The sequence below is a fragment of the Hypanus sabinus genome, chromosome 13 (assembly GCF_030144855.1).
Source record: "Hypanus sabinus isolate sHypSab1 chromosome 13, sHypSab1.hap1, whole genome shotgun sequence".
NCBI lineage: Eukaryota > Metazoa > Chordata > Chondrichthyes > Myliobatiformes > Dasyatidae > Hypanus > Hypanus sabinus.
The window spans coordinates 62,560,827-62,580,080 of NC_082718.1; the positions used below are offsets into that span (position 1 = coordinate 62,560,827).

At 42.6% G+C, this 19,254-nt stretch overlaps 1 protein-coding gene across 20 annotated transcripts in view; it reads right to left on the bottom strand.

Moving 5' to 3' along the window:
• Window positions 1–1,023: 1,023 nt before the first annotated feature.
• Window positions 1,024–19,254, bottom strand: part of nr2c1 (nuclear receptor subfamily 2, group C, member 1) — a 139,167-nt gene continuing 120,936 nt past the window's right edge. For all 20 annotated transcript variants that reach the window (XM_059987791.1, XM_059987787.1, XM_059987783.1 and 17 more), the window contains one exon: window positions 1,024–3,490. In XM_059987791.1, the coding sequence (XP_059843774.1) occupies window positions 3,316–3,490 (175 nt within the window). In that variant the 3' untranslated portion in view covers window positions 1,024–3,315. The remainder of the gene's footprint in view (window positions 3,491–19,254) is intronic.

The following is a 19,254-nucleotide window of genomic DNA, read 5'->3' on the forward strand; positions in this document are numbered from 1 at the left end:
CTGGAGAGGAGCAGGCAGTCAACATTTCAGATCAAGGCACCAACAGGACTGGAAAGGACTTACCCCTTCCTTTCCAGTCCTGGTGTCTTGGCCTGAAATGTTGACAGCTTACTCCTCTCCATTGATGCTGCCTAACTGCTGAGTTCCTCCAGCACTTTGTACGTGTTGCTCTCAATTCAAAGGATGTTACTGCAGCTGAGGAATTGTGGATAAGGAATTTTAATTTCAGAATAAAGAATTAGCCATTGCTGACTGAGAACTTCCTGCAAAGGTCGAGTGTATTTGGAATTCTGTATCCCAGAGAGTTATAGCTGCTCAGTCAACAAGTATAATTAAGTTAGATTGTTATTTGTGGATACTGAAGTAATGCAGGGATGGGGTAACAAAACTAAGTGGATCACTGTTTAATGGAATGATAAAGGTGATGTCAGCACAAGCAATGCTGTGAGCTTTACCAGGGCACATGAAATGCCCCTTTGCATTGCTAAGCCCAGTGAAGTTACAGAAACTACCATCCTCCTTCTGGCTGTTTGACAAGCTCAGGGCACACAGTACTGTCATTCAAACTTAGCTTCCTGTATCTGCGGTATTTTGCTTTTTGTACAATAGCTACTGGTTTCCTTACAAAAATCACTAACAAAATACAGAAACGCCAGCTTTAGTTCACTATGTTTTTATCATACACACATACACACAATTCATGTTTGTTTTGCTGCCGTTTAATACTCAGAATCTTATTGCCATCATCCTAACATGTAGCTATATACAAACAAGTAAAACATCACAGATTTTTTCCCCTAATAAAATCAGTTACAATTTGTTTAAAAAAATACAGCCAAAATAGAATTTACACTTGTAGTCTGATTTCAAGAGATTTACAGGAGCATTTATACAAAAAGCACACTGGAGGAAATATCTGAGGGGGCTTACTGACAGTATAGACACAGAGCTATCACTAGTGTATACTATACAGATATGGAATGCAAAGCACTTCAAACCAGAGAACACACTATCTATCAGCTATAACTTATGTATAATATATAGTAAGCGACTCTAATGTTATACACGGATTCAGCCAGCCACAACTCCATGTCCTGTAACATGGGAAAATGAAACCAATTCTTGATTGTCGTGGCAACAACTAATGATTAGATGCTACATTTCCTGATATGGAAATGTATCAGGAAATACAAGTAATGAATGGTCAGCCTTTCAGAGTCAGGATCATCACTGACATACGATATGAAATTTGTTCTTTTGCGGCAGCTGTCAAGTTAGTGTAGACAAATCAAATGATGCAATTTCACATTACCAATGTTTACTCCGGGGGTTGTTAATCATTTATCAACATGAACATATTTTCATTAGTTATAGAATCTAGCATTTACATTGAAGTAAATGTTCTATGTGGTCTTTGAATGTGCCCTGCAAGGAATAGAAAACATTTTTAGAAACATACAAGAGCCTTGTTTGTGAATGCACAGGGTGGGAAGAAGGAAATGGGCTTAAAGAATCAGACACAAAAATGATTTTTAAATTATATATTTTGTTTTTATACAAAATAGTCAACTTAAGTTATCCTGCAAAAGCTGGTGAGAAAGCTAGCAAGTCAGATGTTTCATTTGATACTGCTTTGTTTCCACCTCACCTGGCTTCACAAACCAAAAAAGAATTCGCTCACCCTACCTTCAAATAAAAATAAACACAGATTCGGACTTAATGGAAATCTGCAGCAGATTATGACTGCTGAAAGGAAAAGGCTTCCTCCAAAGGAAGGCAAGTAATTAGTGAAAGAAACCTAACAAAATAACAGGCGATGTAATCTCTAGTTTCTCAAAGCTAGCATTTCTTTTAGATCCAAGTGTTTGACAGGACATTTTATAAAATTCTGGAGTTGAATATTGTAAACCACAATTCGTACAGAAAACATGTATTTGCAAATGACATTCCGTAAAACGTTCTGATGCAGGCAATATTTCCACTGTAGTGCAGCAGAAAACATTGGCGCAACACAAAAACTGGCTAAACCTGTAACTGTACAGACTAAATACCTAGCAACGATTTTCATTTTATTGAACATAAAATTGAAGTCAATTACTATGCTTCAGGAGATTTTAGCACAAATAAAGTTGTGTTCAGCCCATGGCTTCTGGGCCCATCACCTAAGTCATTTTTTTCCAGCAATTTCAAATGTGAAAATAGCAAATTTTATTCAAATTTCTGCTTACAGTAATTTGCCACTGATAATCCTTGAAGTAGGAACATCAATTTCTCTCTCTCACTGCCTGCTAAATTTTCAATTCTACAGTGCTTTGTTGGACTTTAAGCAGGGTAACGGCTGAAAATCAAAATTCAGGTGTGGGATGAAGGACTGGTGGCAGGGAAAGAAACTGGGACAACTGAGAATAAAATTTTCCATTGGTGTTTTCTTAACAGCTATCAAAGTGCTACAATAAGATATTTTTACAGCTGCTTTTTTTATAAAACATCCAATCTGAGTTAATTTTTTTCTTTTAATAATTCTGCGCGTGACTTTGAAAAAGAAGTGAGACTGTTTCCTTCGGATATATACCAATTGGGCCACGTTGTCAGTCCATTGAAAAATCAGGTGAGCTTCAATGTAACTTTACAATGGACAGGACCACTAAATCGAACATAAGCCTTGCATGGTAACACAGCAAATTAATTTGTCTTGTCTCATATTCCTTACGTTCTTATTTATCAAAAAAGGATACAGATGTGATATCAATAAAATTAAGCTACCAGATACAATGACACATTCATTCGATAAAGACAATTTGCCAGCTATTCACATAGTTGCCCAATACTTGCCCAATAAGGTGTCTGGATCTACATCTAAACGTTATGCTATATACTGGAACAGTCTCAGACATGCAACATCGGTGCTTTATCAATATGTTATCGAGACATTAAACAAGCCCATTGTTCTCAAATGACTGTTTAGTCAAACACAGTCCTATAAAAATTAAAAAAAAAAATTGGGGTAAACAAATATATGATCATGGCATTTTCAACCCAAGCTGTACACGCATTCTGCAAACTGCAGAAACTAACAATTTTAAAAAAGGAAGGGCTCATTCATGGTCACTTCTTTTTTTATTACAACTGCTATCAAGCACTATTCATCAATGAAAAATATTCACAGTCTAGTCTCCATGAATTGTTTCTTTCATTCTTTGTTAAAGACTACCCCGTGATTTTTTTTTACATGAACAACCTGCAATTGTCCTTCATTGTGGAAGAGAAGGCGAAGAAGCTTTCAACAGGTTGCTATAATTGTTCATAGGTGTTAAATCACACTGCAGACCCTGTGATTTGACTGTTGTACTCTGCAGTTTCCATTCGCAATATGTAAGGTATTATACTGTCAATCTGCACATTTCCTATTAGTCCGGCAAAGAAGAGTTCTTCTGTGATGGCAGAACTCATGAGTCGGAGTGCAGGCAATCTAAGCAGCAACCTCGATAGCCTGAAACGAATTATAAATTTATGTTAGAACCTTATCTCTGCTCTTTAAAGGAATTCATGCTCGCATCACATCAACTCATAAAATTTGCTTTGGTAAAATTACAAGTTATTAATTTTAATTTTCACTCATTGAAATGAAATGGTTCAAATATTACAAGATTCTGGCACATATACAAACATCTTCAGAAAGATTACTTTCTTGACAGATAATGATAGTTGTAAACAAATACTGCTGACAACTGGGATATAGCCGAGAGTAGTCTGTAATTCCCAAAACTGGCTCATTAGACACCATAAAACCTAAATAACTGGGGGGGGGGGGGGGGGAGAGTGAGTCATCCTCGATCCAGCTTGGAGAAAGTGGTCTTACACAGTGGAAAATACATTAGCAACTCATCCTCACTTGTGCTGAATATGGAGTAAAGCCTATCAGCAAATCTCAATGCTCATGTTGTCATGGGACTGACCACATCTGAAAGTGGAGATGAGATTAATAGCTCATGTTGCACTAGACAGCCTGTACAACACACACAACGGTAGAGCCTTGCTTAGAACTGTATCAGAATTTGAGACTACATGCTGTGCTCACCCCTTTCAGTACAACAACATGGAATCATTAGGACATAAAATAAAGCTTACATCTTAAACACAAGATTCTGCAGATGCTGTAAATCCAGAGTAACACACACAAAATGCTGCAGCAACTCAGATAGCGTCTATGGAAAGGAATAGATACAAAGTTTCAGACCGAGACCCTTCATGAGTCCTGACGAAGTCACTACCCGAAATGTTGACTCTTTATTCCTCTCCATAGATAATACTTAAGCTGCTGAGTTCCTCTAGTACTTTGTGTTATTTAGAGCTTACAACTGATCATTGTGTATGTATTTCAGGTTACAGTCTGACTGGCTTTCATTCCTCACAAATACAACCAGAGAGAAAACAGTTAATAACAAGTACATCACTGTCCAACAGAACATCTAAAGGAAAGAAAAAGTTAACATTTTGGTTGAAAGCATTCACCAAACTTCTTGATAGGACAACTACCCCAGATCTAATTTATTCTGCCTTTCTCAATACTTAGGGAATTCATTTTCTTTTATCTCACAAAAGCCTGTGGAAAGCGGCCAGTGAAGGAGTGGAGATTTGAGGCTTTGTCTCGAGAGGCTTCGACAAGAAGAGGTGGAGGACGAGCTTGTTCCCAGTTAGTCTTTACAATGCCTCCTGAGACAGTGATGTGCCTCTCCTGAGAGATGTGGCTGTCTTGGGGGAACTCCGCTCTCCCGCAGAGTCACATCTGCCAGAAGTGCTTGTGGCTGGGCAATCTGGAAGACCGTGTGAGGAATCTGGGGCAGCAGCTGGATGACCTTTGACTCATAAGGGAAAATGAGGCAGTCATAGATGAGAGCTACAGGGAGGTAGTCACACCTAGGCTGCCGGAAGCAGGTCGTTGGGTGACAGTCCAAGGGGGAAAGCGAAGAAGAGTAGACAGGTAGTGCAGAGCACCCCTGTAGCCATTCCCTTGAATAATAAGCTTACTGTCCTGGATGCTGTTGGTGAGAACGACCGACCAGGTGTAAGCCACTGTGGCAGGGCCTCTGGCACTGAGTCTGACCCTGTGGTGCAGAAGGATGGGACGGAGAAGAGGATAGCTGTCGTCATTGGAGACTCTATAGTCAGAGGAGCAGACAGGAGATTTTGTGGATGTGAGAAGGACACCCGCATGGTTTGTTGCCTCCCGGGTGCCAGGGTCCAGGATGTCTCTGACCGAGTGTATGACATCCTGGTACGAGAGGGAAAGCACATGTTGGGACCAACGACATAGGCAGGAAGAGGGATGAGGTCCTGAAGTGTGATTTTCGGGGACTAGGCAAAAGGCTGAAGAACAGGACCTCAAGGGTGGCGTTCTCAGGATTGCTGCCAGTACTACGTGATAGTGAGGTAAGAATTGGAGAAAATGGCATTTGAATGCGTGGCTGAGGAGTTGGTGCAGGGGCAGGGTTTTAGATTTTTGGACCATTGGGATCTCTTCTGGGGAAGGTGGGACCTGTACAGATTGGATGGGTTGCACCAGAACTCAAGGGGGAGCAATATCCTTACTGGTAGGTTTGCTGGCATGGGTTTGGGAGGGTTTAAACTAATTTGCAAGGGGGATGGGACCCAGAGCGATAGAGCAGTGAAAGAAGTGCATGGAGTAAAGCCAGATCTGACATATAGAGAGGCTTTGAGGAAAGAGCAGCAGAATAAAGAGTGTAAAGGTAGTAAGGTAGAAGGGCTAAAGTGTGTGTACTTCAATGCAAGAAGCATCAGGAACAAAGGTGATGAACTGAGAGCTTGGATACATACATGGAATTATGATGTAGTGGCCATTATGGAGACTTGGCTGGCACCAGGGCAGGAATGGATTCTCAATATTCCTGGATTTCAGTGCTTTAAAAGGGATAGAGAGGGGGGAAAAGGGGAGGAGGGGTGGCATTACTGGTCAGGGATGCTATTACAGCTGCAGAAAGGGTGGGTAATGTAGTAGGATCCCCTTTTGAGTCAGTATGGGTGGAAGTCAGGAACAGGAAGGGAGCAGTTACTCTACTGGGGGTATTCTATAGGCCCCCTGGTAGCAGCAGATTGAGCAAGGAGCAGATTGGGAGGCAGATTTTGGAAAGGTGCAAAAATAACAGGGTTGTTATCATGGGTGACTTTAACTTCCCTAATATTGATTGGCACTTGATCAGTTCCAAGGGTTTAGATGGGGCAGAGTTTGTTAAGTGTGTCCAGGATGGATTCCTGTCACAGTATGTTGACAGACCGACTAGGGGGAATACCAAACTAGATCTAGTATTAGGTAATGAACTGGGTCAGGTCACAGATCTGTCAGTGGGTGAGCATCTGGGGGACAGTGATCACCGCTCCCTGACCTTTAGCATTATCATGGAAAAGGATAGAATCAGAGAGGATAGGAAAATTTTTTAATTTGGGCAAGGGCAAATTATGAGGCTATAAGGCTAGAACTTGCGGGTGTGAATTGGGATGATGTTGTTGCAGGGAAATGTACTATGGACATGTGGTCAATGTTTAAGGATCTTCTGCAGGATGTTAAGGATAAATTTGTCCCGGTGAGGAAGATAAAGAATGGTAGGGTGAAGGAACCATGGGTGACAAGTGAGGTGGAAACTCTAGTCAGGCGGAAGAAGACAGCATACATGAGGTTTAGGAAGCAAGGATCAGATGGGTCTATTGAGGAATATAGGGTAGCAAGAAAGGAGCTTAAGAAGGGGCTGAGAAGAGCAAGAAGGGGGTATGAGAAGGCCTTGGTGAGTAGGGTAAAGGAAAACCCCAAGGCATTCTTCAATTATGTGAAGACCAAAAGGATGACAGGAGTGAAGGTAGGACCGATTAGAGATAAAAGTGGGAAGATGTGCCTGGAGGCTGTGGAAGTGAGCAAGGTCGTCAATGAATACTTCTCTTCGGTATTCACCAATGAGTGGGAACTTGATGACAGTGAGGACAATATGAGTGAGGTTGATGTTCTGGAGCATGTTGATATTAAGAGAGAGGAGGTGTTGGAGTTGTTAAAATACAGTAGGACGGATAAGTCCCCGGGGACTGATGGAATATTCCCCAGGCTGCTCCACGAGGCAAGGGAAGAGATCGCTGAACCTCTGGCTAGGATCTTTATGTCCTCGTTGTCCACGGGAATGGTACTGGAGGATTGGAGGGAGGCAAATGTTGTCCCCTTGTTCAAAAAAGGTAGTAGGGATAGTCCAGGTAATTATTGACCAGTGAGCCTTACATCTGTGGTGGGAAAGCTGTTGGAAAAGATTCTGAGAGATAGGATCTTTAGATAGGGTATTTAGAGAATCATGGTCTGATCAGGGACAGTCAGCATGGCTTTGTGAAGGGCAGATCATGCTTAACAAGCCTGATAGAGTTCTTTGAGGAGGTGACCAGGCATACTGTGCTGTGCTGTTCTATGTTCTAAAACCACATTGTGGGATATATCATGGTGAGCTGCAACATTGAATATTATGAAATTATATTACCACATTGATTATTAGAACATAGAAACCTACAGCACAATACAGGCCCTTCGGCCCATAATGTTGTGCCGACCATGTAGCCTACTCTAGAAACTGTCTTGGATTTCCCTTCTGCATTGCCCTCTATTTTACTAAGCTCCATGTACCTACTTAAGAGTTTCTTAAAACACCCTGTTGTATCCGTTTCCACCACCAACACCAGCACAGAACATAGAAATCTACAGTTTAAAAATTAAATGATATTTTGATACAATATTTGAGAGCATTCTATTTTTAGTTATAACACATGTACAGGCATGAGGGACCACAAAATGTACCAACCTTTTTAACCTACTCTAAGATCAATCTAACCCTTCCCTCCGACAGAACCTAAGAGCTTATTAAATTCCCCTAATGTATCAGCCTCTACCACCACCCCATGGCACTGCGTTCTGCATCACCAAGAGACTTACTTCTGACAATACTTTCCTCCAATCATCTTCAACATATGGCCCTGTGCATTAACCATATCTGTCCTGAGAAAAAGTCTCCGGATATCCACTTAATCCACATCTTTTATTTTCTTGTTCACCTCTATCAAGTCACCTCTCATCCTCCTTTGCTCTAGACAAAATCACTAGTTCACTCGACCTATCCTCATAAGACTATCGAATTCATTTGGTGCTTCTGTAGTTACATGTTTTGAACAAAGAGGAACAAGCTGGTTGTATATCACAAATACAAAAGAAAACAGTTAAAGCAATGTTGTGACGAAGTCCTATGATGACTTTAAGAAATATCTGCTGATAAGCTGAATATGGTCACTTATTTTGCAGAGACTCAGTTACTCTTGAGTTGCTGGTGTCTCTCACAGCCAGTAGCTAGTACATAAATATGACCAGTTTTTGAGAAACAGCAGCTACTTTCTGCGACCTCACACCAATGGCACAAAGATTGATGACATTAAAATTATGTACTCATTGGAAGTACCGAATCACAAAATTAAGTTAACAGATTGAGCAAATGGGAATGAGTGAGGAATGGATTTCAAAGCAAACATGCTTTAGTTAGCTTTAATGACAAGAAAGGACAGTAAGAGCAGATCTCTAACTAAATGATAAAAACCTAAATATGATTCAAGGAACCTTCATAATTTATGAATCATCACCATTATCATTATCTGCCACATTTTATGACGTGGACGATCATGGTCTTTGACCATGATAGTTCTTGGCAAATTCTTCTACAGAAGTGATTTGCCATTGCAGAAGTTCCCGAGTTCGATCCAGTGACAGACCGCTTCTGAATACGCTCTCCATCCGTGTCAGGTTGATGTGGAGGATCAAAAACTCAAAACCCCAAAACCCAATAATTAAACCAATGCGTTGCTTAGTAATAATTGTAACTTTCATCGGGGCAGGCCCTTTCTCACTTTATCCTTTTAAATTGTCCCAATCGTTGACCGACATAGTCTAACACTTTTACAACGACCAATGGCGTTTCACCTCTTTCCAATTGCTTTATTACTTCCACTTTATTTTCAATCGTGATTATTTTCGTGAACAGAAACACTACAGATTCAGAGCTCCGCTGCCCGGTCCTAATGTCCACCACATTTAGACCGGTTGAATACGGGACTTGAGCATCTGTATTTTTTGGTATCTTTGAGGGGTCCCGGAACCAATCCCTTGTGGATAAGGAGGGCTGACTGTACCTGGTTTTCTGCCTCACCTGTAAGTCGGCTGGGGTCTTTTTTTTAATCTATTCATTTATGGGATGCGGGTGTCGCCAGCTAAGCCGGCATTTATTGCCCATCCTTAGTTGCCCTCGAGAAGGTGGTGATGAGCTGCCTTCTTGAACCGCTGCAGTCCCTGAGGTGCAGATACACCCACAGTGCTGATAGAGAGGGAATTCCATGATTTTGACCCAGCAACAATGAAGGAATGGTGATGTTTCCAAGTCAGGATGGTGAATGACTTGGTGGGGGAATTCCAAGTGGTGGTGTTCCCAGTTATCTGTTGTTCTTGTCCTTCTAGATGGTAGTGGTTGTGGCAAGGTGCTGCCTTAGGAACACTGATGTGTTGCTACAGTGCATCTTGTAGAAAGTACACCCTGCTACAATAGTTCGCCAACAGTAGAGGGATTGGATGCCTGTGAAAAGGGGTACCAATCAAGAGGGCTGCCTTGTATCGGATGATGTTGATGGAGCTGCATTCATTCAGGTGAGAGGTGAGTATTCCATTACACTCCTGACCTGAGCCTCATAGATGATGAACAGTCTTTGGGGAGTCCGGAAGTGAGTTGCACATGTTACGAATATGCCACAACTCTGAGGGGCCAAAGGGTACAAAGTCGCCCCCTCCTTTTCGAGAATCGCAAGATCGCTATTAATTCGGGTCTGGGGCCCAGGAAATGAGAGAGAATCCACAAGGTTTGGAATGTGTCCTGGCCTCAGCGAAACGAAGCCACTGATAATGGCCATTGTCTCTTGGAGACGGAATTGTGTACTGAGTACTGTACTATTCATTGAAGCCCCTCAGGGGACGACCAGAGTGGGCTGGTTGAGGGATTGCATCATCCCAACCTGACTGACATCTGAGACCCCTTGAGTAAGGATAAAAGAAGGTCTGGGGAACAACCCCTTTAGACGCACCAGAAGAAACGCTGGAAATCCAGTGATAGCATTTTATAGCGAACGCCGGTGAGGGCTTGTGTGCGTCCTCCCTTGCCAGGGTAGCGGGCTCATCACGGAAGAACAGCTTAGCTAAAGGAGAGGCCACAAGTGAACGGCCACACCAACGAGACTCCAATGGATCAAAATCATAAAAGGAAGGCCGGCAAGTTTTTCTCCCAAAACTCTCTCTCTCTCTCCAACCATTGCCACACAGCGGTCCCCAAAGGCTGCAGCCTGCATGAACTGAGTGACTTTTATATTTCCATCAGACAATACATTATCCCCTAGACAACGATACAGCTTATTTCTTATTGATTATTATTATTCCCGCACTTTTAGATTTAGTATTGACGACGTATATTATCTGTATATTTGCATTGATATTATTTTTGTGCATTTTTACTAATAAATACTGTTAAAAATGGTACTTTCAGACTTCAACGGACCTCTCTATCTTTGCTGGTAAGTGACCCAGTTACGGGGTTCGTAACACACATTGCAGGATTCCTAACCTTTGACCTGCTCTGGTAATCACGGTGTTTATATGGCCAGACCAGTTCAGTTCCTGTCAATGGTAAACCACCCCCCCCCCCCTCCAGGATGTTGATAGTAGGGGTTTCAATGATGGTGATGCTATTGGATGTCAAGGGATGATGGTTAAAGCCTCCCTTGTTAGAGATGGTCATTGCCTGGCACTTGCGTGGCTTGAATATTACTTGCCACTTGTCAGCCCAAGCCTGGGCATTGTCCAGGTCCTGGTGCATTTGGGTATGAACTGTTTCACTACCTGAGGAGTCACAAATGGTGCAGAACACTGTACAGTCATCTGTGAACATCCCCACTTCTGACCTTATGATGGAAGGAAGGTCATTGACGAATCAGCTGAAGATGGTTAGTCTTAGGACAACTTCCTGAGGAATTCCTACAGTGATGTCCTGAAATTGAGATGATTGAAATCCAACCACCACAACTATCTACCTCTGTGTCAGGTATGATTCCAACCAGCAGAGGGTTTTCCCCCTAATTCCCATTGACTCCGTTTTAGCTAGGGCACCCGATGCCATATTTGGTCGAGTGCTGCCTTGATGTCAAGGGTTATCACTCTCACCTCATCTCTGGCCCAAAGAGGTGATGAGGTCAGGAGCTGAGTGGCCTTGGTGGAACCCAAACTGGGCATCTGTAAACAGGTCATTGCTGAGTAGGTGCTGCATGATAGCACTATTGTTGACCCCTTCCATTACTTGGCTGATGATTGACAGTAGGCTGATAGGGCAATAATTGGTTGGGCTGGACTTATCTTGTTTCTTGTGTACAGGACATACCTGGGCAATTTTCCACATTTCTGGGTAGATGCCGGTGTTGTAGTTGTACTGGAACAACAAGTGGCGCAGCAAGTTCTTGAGTACAAGTCCTCAGGACTATTTTCAGAATTTTGTCTGGGCCCATTGCCTTGGCAGTATCCAGTGCTTTCAGCCATTTCTTGATATCACATGGAGTGAACCAGATCGACTGCATATTGACATCTGGGATGCTGGAGACTTCTGGAGGAGGCTGAGCTGGATCATCTATTCAGCATTTCTGACTGAAGATTGTTGCAAATGTCTCAGTCTTATCTTTTGCACAGTGTACTGGGTCCCTCTATCATTGAGGATGGGAATATTTGTGGAGCCTCCTCTTCCAGTGAGTTATTTGATTGTTCACCACCATTCATAGGTGGATGTGGCAGGACTACAGAACTTAGATTTGAGCCGTTGGTTGTGGAACCACTTAGCTCTGTCTATCACTTGCTGCTTATGGCGTTTGGCCTGTATTGTGGCTTCACCAGGGTGACAGCTGCTGATGGGCCACAGTGCCTCATAGACGCCCAGTTTTGGGCTGCTAGATCTGTTCAAAGTCTACCCCATTTAGCATGGTGGCAGTGCCACACAATGCACTCATGTGCTCTCCTGTATATCAGTGAGACCCAACAAAGATTGGGAGACCACTTCACTGAGCATCTATGCTCCATCCGCCAGAAAAAGCAGGATCTCCCAGTGGCCACCCATTTTAATTCTATTTCCCATTCTGACGTGTCTATCTATGGCCTCCTCTACTGTTGTGTCGAGGCCACACTCAAGTTGGAGAAGAACTTATGTTTTGTCTGGGTAGCCTCCAACCAAATGGCATCAACGTTGATTTCTCAAACTTCCAGCAATGCCCTCCCCCCAACCCTCTCTATTCCGTATCCCCTTTCCCCTCACTCACCTTATCTTCTTACCTGCCCATCCCCTCCCTCTGGCACTCCTCTCCCCTTTTCTTTCTTCAATGGCCTTCTGTACTCTCCTATTAGATTCTCCCTTCTCCAGCCCTGTATCTTTCACCAATCAACTTCCCAGCTCTTTACTTCAAACACCCCCACCCAATTTCACTTATCACCTTGCATTTCTTCCACCCTCCCCCTACCTTCTAACTGAAGTTCTCCAGTTCTGCTGAAGGGTGTTGGCCCAAAATGCTGACTGTACTTTCTTCCGTTGATGCTGCCTGGCCCACTGAGTTTCTCCAGCAATTTGTGCGTATTGCTTAGATTTCCACCATCTGCTGATTTCTCTCATTTGTGATTAGTTTAGGCAGATTGTGTTTGTCTACTATTCTGCCTTAGATGAAGATCAGAACACATTTTATAACTAATTAATGCAGAAAACCAGGTAATTACAAAGGGTTCACAAACTTTTTCTTGCAATGTTACCTCCAGCCTCACCACCCAATTCTATCAACAGGTACAGAAAATAAACATGACGCACAGAACCTTGGTCCTTCTCTCTGGAAGATCCAACTGTTTATCAAATTATTACAACATAAATAGAACTGATTCAAATGTATTGGACCAAGGAATGCAAGGATGGCTTGAACTACCCAGTTCTTTGTTTTTCAAAATGACATGGAAATTAGAACCTCATTTTCAACAACTTTGGTTTCAAAGTCACAGTTAATTTATACAGTGATACATATGTCACTGTATATTAACTTGAGAGTCATTTCCTAGCCAGCATTTTCAAGAAAAATGAAGGAATACAATAGAATTTATGAAAAACTAAACAAAGACTGATCAACAACCAGTGCGCAAAAGACAGATTGTGCAAATAAAAATAATACTGAAAACATGAGTTGTAGAATCCTTGAAAGTGAGTCTGTGGTTTGTGGAATCAGTTCAGAGTCAAGTTGAGTGAAATTACTCATACCAGTTCAGCAGCCTGATGGTTATTAAGTAATAACTGTTCCTGAACTTGGTTTCATAAGACTATAAGATATAGGAGCAGAATTAGGCCATCTGGCCCATTGAGTCTGCTCCACCATTTCATTATGGCTGATCCAATTTTCCTCTCAGCCCCAATCTCCTGCCTTCTCCCCGTATCTCTTCATACCCTGACCTATCAACAATCTATCAACCTCTGCATTAGCTATACATAAAGAATTAACAACAATAAGTACTCCATTTTGAGTACTGTGGGGGGCGATGACCTACCCGGGGAAAGCAACAGATGCTGTGCCTTTGGCACGGATTCTGGCCCTGCAGCTCAGAAGGGTACAGAACTGAAGAGGATGGCAGCAGTAATAGGGGACTCCAGCTAGGGGGAACAGATAGGCGATTCTGTGAACGCGAAAAAGAAACAGACAGTAGTTTGCCTCCCAGGTGCCAGGATCTGTGATGTTTCTGAATGTGTCCACAATATCCTGAAAAGGGAAGGTCAGCAGCCAAAAGTCGTGGTACATATAGGTACCAATGACATAGGTAGAAATAGGGAGAAGGTCCTGAAAAAAGGAATACATGGAGTTAGGAAGAAAGCTAGAAGTAGGGCCTCAAGGGTAGCAATCTCAGGATTTCTGCCTGGGCCATGCGACAGTAAAGATAGGAATAGAATGCGGTGGCAGATAAATGCATAGCTGAAGAATTGGAGCAGGGGGCAGGGATTCAGATTTCTGGATAACTGGGACCTCTTCTGGGGCAGGTGTGACCTGTACTTGAATCCAAGGGGGGGGGGGGACCAATATTCTTGCAGCAGGTTTACTATAGCTGTTGGGAGTGGTTTAAACTAATATTGGAGGGGAATAGAGCTGAGGATGAGCTAGCAGGTTTACATATAGAAAATGGGTGTAATATGAATGTAAGGAAGGATAAGCCAATGATTGGGTACGTACAGCTGAAGTCACAAGTTTACATACACTTGGTTTGAAGTCATTAAAACTCATTGTTTAATCACTCCACAGATTTCATATTAACAAACTATAGTTTTGACAAGGCGTTGAGGGCATCTACTTTGTGCATGACATGAGTAATTTTTCCAACAATTGTTTACAGACAGATTATTTCACTTTCAATTGACTATATCACAATTCCAGTGGGTCATAAGTTTACAAACAAATCAAAAGAAATCAGCCAAGACCTAAGAAAAAAAAAATTGTGGACCTCTGGTTCATCCTTGGGAGCAATTTCCAAACACCTGAAGGTACCATGTTCATCTGTACAAACAATAGTATGCAAGTTTAAACACCATGAGACCACAAAGTCGTCATACTGCTCAGGAAGGAGACACATTCTGTCTCCTAGAGGTGAATGCACTTTGGCGCAAAAAGTGCAAATCAATCCCAGAACAACAGCAAACAACCTTGTGAAGATGCTGGAGGAAACAGGTAGAGATGTACCTATATCCACAGTAAAACGAGTCCTATATCGACATAACCTGAAAGGAAGAAGCCACTGCTCCAAAACCACCATAAAAAAGCCAGACTACAGTTTGCAAGTGCACATGGGGACAAACATCTTACTTTTTGGAGAAATGTCCTCTGGTCTGATGAAACAAAAATTGAACTGTTTGGCCATAATGGCCATTGATATGCTTGGAGGAAAAAGGGTGAGGCTTGCAAGCCGAAGAACACCATCCCAACCGTGAAGCGTGGGGGTGGCAGCATCATGTTGTGGGGGTGCTATGCTGCAGGAGGGACTGGTGCACTTCACAAAATAGATAGCATCATGAGGAAGGAAAATTATGTGGATATATTGAAGCAATGTCTCAATAAGTTAAATGCCAGGAAGTTAAAGCTTGGTCGCAAATGGGTCTTCCAAATGGACAATGACCCCAAGCGTAACTCCAAAGCTGTGGCAAAACTGTTTAAGGACAAAGTCAAGGTATTGGAGTGGCCATCACAAAGCCCTGACCTCAATCCGAAAGAAAATTTGTGGGCAGAACGGAAAAAGCTTGTGCGAGCAAGGAGGCCTACAAACCTGACTCAGTTACACCAGTTCTGTCTGGAGGAATATAACAAAATTCCAGCAACTTGCTGTGAGAAGCTTGTGGAAGGCTACCCAAAACGTTTGACCCAAATTAAACAATTTAAAGGCAATGTTACCAAATACTAACAAAGTGTATGTAAACTTCTAACCCACTGGGAATGTGATGAAAGAAATAAAAGCTGAAATAAATCATTCTCTCTACTATTATTTTGACATTTCACATTCTTAAAATAGTGATCCTAACTGACCTAAGACAGGGAATGTTTTCTAGGATTAAATGTCAGGAATTGTGAAAAACTCAGTTTAAATGTATTTGGCTATGGTGAATGTAAACTCCTGACTTCAACTGTATGCAGATAGTGCAAAGAGTTAAATTATACCACAAAGGCAAAATTCAAAAATTCAAAATTCAAAAATGACAGACAGACATACTTTATTGATCCCGAGGGAAATTGGGTTTTGTTACAGTCACACCAACCAAGAATAGTGTAGAAATATAGCAATATAAAGCCATAAATAATTAAATAATAGGTAAATTATGCCAAGTGGAAATAAGTCCAGGATCACCCTATTGGCTCAGGGTGTCTGACACTCCGAGGGAGGAGTTGTAAAGTTTGATGGCCACAGGCAGGAATGACTTCCTATGACGCTCAGTGTTGCATCTCAGTGGAATGAGTCTCTGGCTGAATGTACTCCTGTGCCTAACCAGTACATTATGGAGTGGATGGGAGTCATTGTCCAAGATGGCATGCAACTTGGACAGCATCTTCTTTTCAGACACCCCCGTCAGAGAGTCCAGTTCCACCCCCACAACATCATTGGCCTTACAAATGAGTTTGTTGACTGTTGGTGTCTGCCACCCTCAGCCTGCTGCCCCAGCACACAACAAACATGAATACAGGACTGAAGGAGCTATATTTAAATATGCCTAGTATTCGGAGTAAGGTGGACAAATTCATGGTGCAATTAGAGATTGGTCACTATGATGTTGTGGGCATCACTGAATCATGGATGAAAGAAGGCCATAGTTGCAAGCTTAACATCAAAGGATATACTTTGTATTGAAAGGACAGGCAGGAAGGTATAGGCAGTGGTGTGGCTCTGTTTGTAAGAGATGTAACTACATCTTTAGAAAGAAGTGAAATAGGGTCAGAGAATGTTCAATCTTTGTGAGTAGAGTTAAGGAACTGCAAGGGTAAAAAACACTATTATCGGAATCATATATAGGCCTCCAAATCTGTTAAAAGTTCTTCAAGGAAGCAAGAAGTAGGGTGGAAAAAGGAGAGGCAGTGAACTTCATTTACTGGGATTTTCAGAAGGCACCATACATGAAGTTGCTTAACAAGATAAAATCCTATGGTGTTACAGGAAAGATACAGGCATGGATAGAGGAGTGGCTGACAACCAGGAAGCAACAAGTGTAAAGGGGACCTTTTCTAGTTGGCTGCCAGTGACTAGTGGAGCTCCCTCAGGGGCCAGTATTAGGACTGGGACTTTTCATGTTGTTTGTCAATGATTTGTATAATGGAATTGATGGCTTTGTGGCAAAGCTTGCGGATGATATGAAGAAAGGTGGAGGGGTAGGTAGAGCTGAGGAAGCAATGCTGACATCCAAGATGGCGGCACAACACAGCTTGCAGCGGCCACTCTGGAGCTGATTATCTGTTACTTGTGAAGCGGGGTGCCGTGTGCAATCATAATCGGATGAAAAATGGACGTGGGAGCACGAAGGAACATCTGGAAATCTCCAGGAAGACCTTCTTTGCTGCTGCTGCTGTGAGGTCTGGGTCTCTGCTGGGAAGAACAGGCCCCCAGTCCTCGGGGTCGCGTTGCCGATGGCCGTAGGCGGGGGTGTCTTAATACGCTCAGCAGAGGATGGTTCTCGGAGAAGCTGTGCCAGAGGGGATGGTCGGAGGCTCAGAGGTTCGACGGACTCGGAGTCCGCTGCGATCAGGTCGCTTTCAGTGTTGTGCTGTGTCTGCGAGGCTGGGTTCGACGGAGCTTTCAGTGTGTGCTGTGTCTGCGAGGCTGAGTTGGGCGGTGCCTTAGAAGTCCATAGCGGGGGTATTCCCTTCTGCCGCTGACGTGGGATGACTAGTCTATCGGGGACCCTGAGGACTTGTGGAAACTGTGGTGGTTTCTTTTGAATTTATAGTCTTTTAACATCTTTGGACTATTTTTACTGTGCCCATGGTCTGTTTTTTTAAATCAATTATGCTATTGTTTGCACTGTTGTAACTATGTGGCTTTGTGCAGGTCTTGTAGCTTTAGTTTTTAGTCTTGTTTTGTCTGGTGGAATTGGAGCTCCTTTCCGGGGAATGCACTAAGATGGTAGCGCGATATTAATATGCAGCAGCCTCTCTGGACTCTGGATTGGGGATTGCCAAACATTACGTGGATTTTCTGGTGTAGTCTGTTTTGTCATGTGCTTTTGTGAAATCATTCTGGGGGAACGTTGTCTCATTTTTTAAACTGCATTGCATTTGTGGTTTCTAAATGACAATAAACTGAATCGGAATCTGATTGCAGCAGGATTTAGACAAATTGGAAGAAAGGACCAAAAAGTGGTAGATGAAATATAATGTTGGGAAATGTATGAAAATGTATTTTGGTAAAAGCAACAACAGTGCGGATTATTTTCTAAATGGGGTGAAGGTTCAAACATCAGAAGTGCAGAGGGAGTCCTCGTTCAAGACACCCAAAAGGTTAATTTACAGGTCAAGTCTGTGGTAAAGCAGGCAAATGCAGTGTTGGAATTTATTTACTTCAAGGGGAAAAGGATACAAAAGCAAAGAGATAATGCCGAGGCTTTATTAGACACTTGTCATGCTACACTTGGAGTACTCTCAGCAGTTTTAAACCCCATATCTCAGAAAGGATGCATTGTCATTGGAGAGAGTCCAGAGGAGGATCTTAAGGATGATTTCAGGAATGAAGGGGTTAATACTTGAGGAGCGATTGGCAGCTTTGGGCCTGTACTCACTGGAATTTAGAAGAATGTGAGGGAGATCTTGTTGAAATCCAATGAATGTTGTAAGGACTAGATAGGGTGGATGTGGAGATGATGTTTCCTATGGTGGGGATATCCAGAACTAGAGGGCACAGCTCTCTACAAGCCTCAAAACTACCTGTCCCTAAACCAATCTTCATATTGTCTGCAAACTTTGCAACAATGGCATCCATTCAATCATCCAAATCATTGACAATATAATGAAAAAAGAATTTGTCCCAATTTTGTCCCAGAACCCTGTGGAACACAACTAGTTACCTGCAGCCAACCCGAAAGGGTTCCTACAGTTCAGCGCCTGCCAATCGGCCAATGCTTTATCCAAGCTAGAATACCATGGCCTGTAACACCATGGGTTCATAGCTTGTTGAGCAGCCTCAGGTGTCACATCTTGTCAAGGGCCTTCTGAAAATCCAAGTACACAACATTAACTACTTCTCCTTTGTCTATCCTGCCTGTTATTTCTTCAAACAGACTTATCAAGCAAGATTTTCCCTCGAGGAACCCATACTGACTACGGCCTATTTTATCCTGTGCCTCCAAGAACCTTGAGACCTCATCCTTAGTAATCAACTCCAACACCTTCCCAACCACTGAGGCTAGTCCAATTGCCCTAGAGTTTCCTTTCTTCTGCCTCTCTCCCTTCTTGAAGAGAGGAGTGAGAGTTGCAATTTCCAATTTTCTGGGACCATTCCAGAATCAAGTGATTCTTGAAAGATCATTATCAATGCCTCCACAATCTCTTCAGCTACCTCTTTCAGAACTCTGGGTTGTACACCAACTGGTCCAAGTGACTTATCTA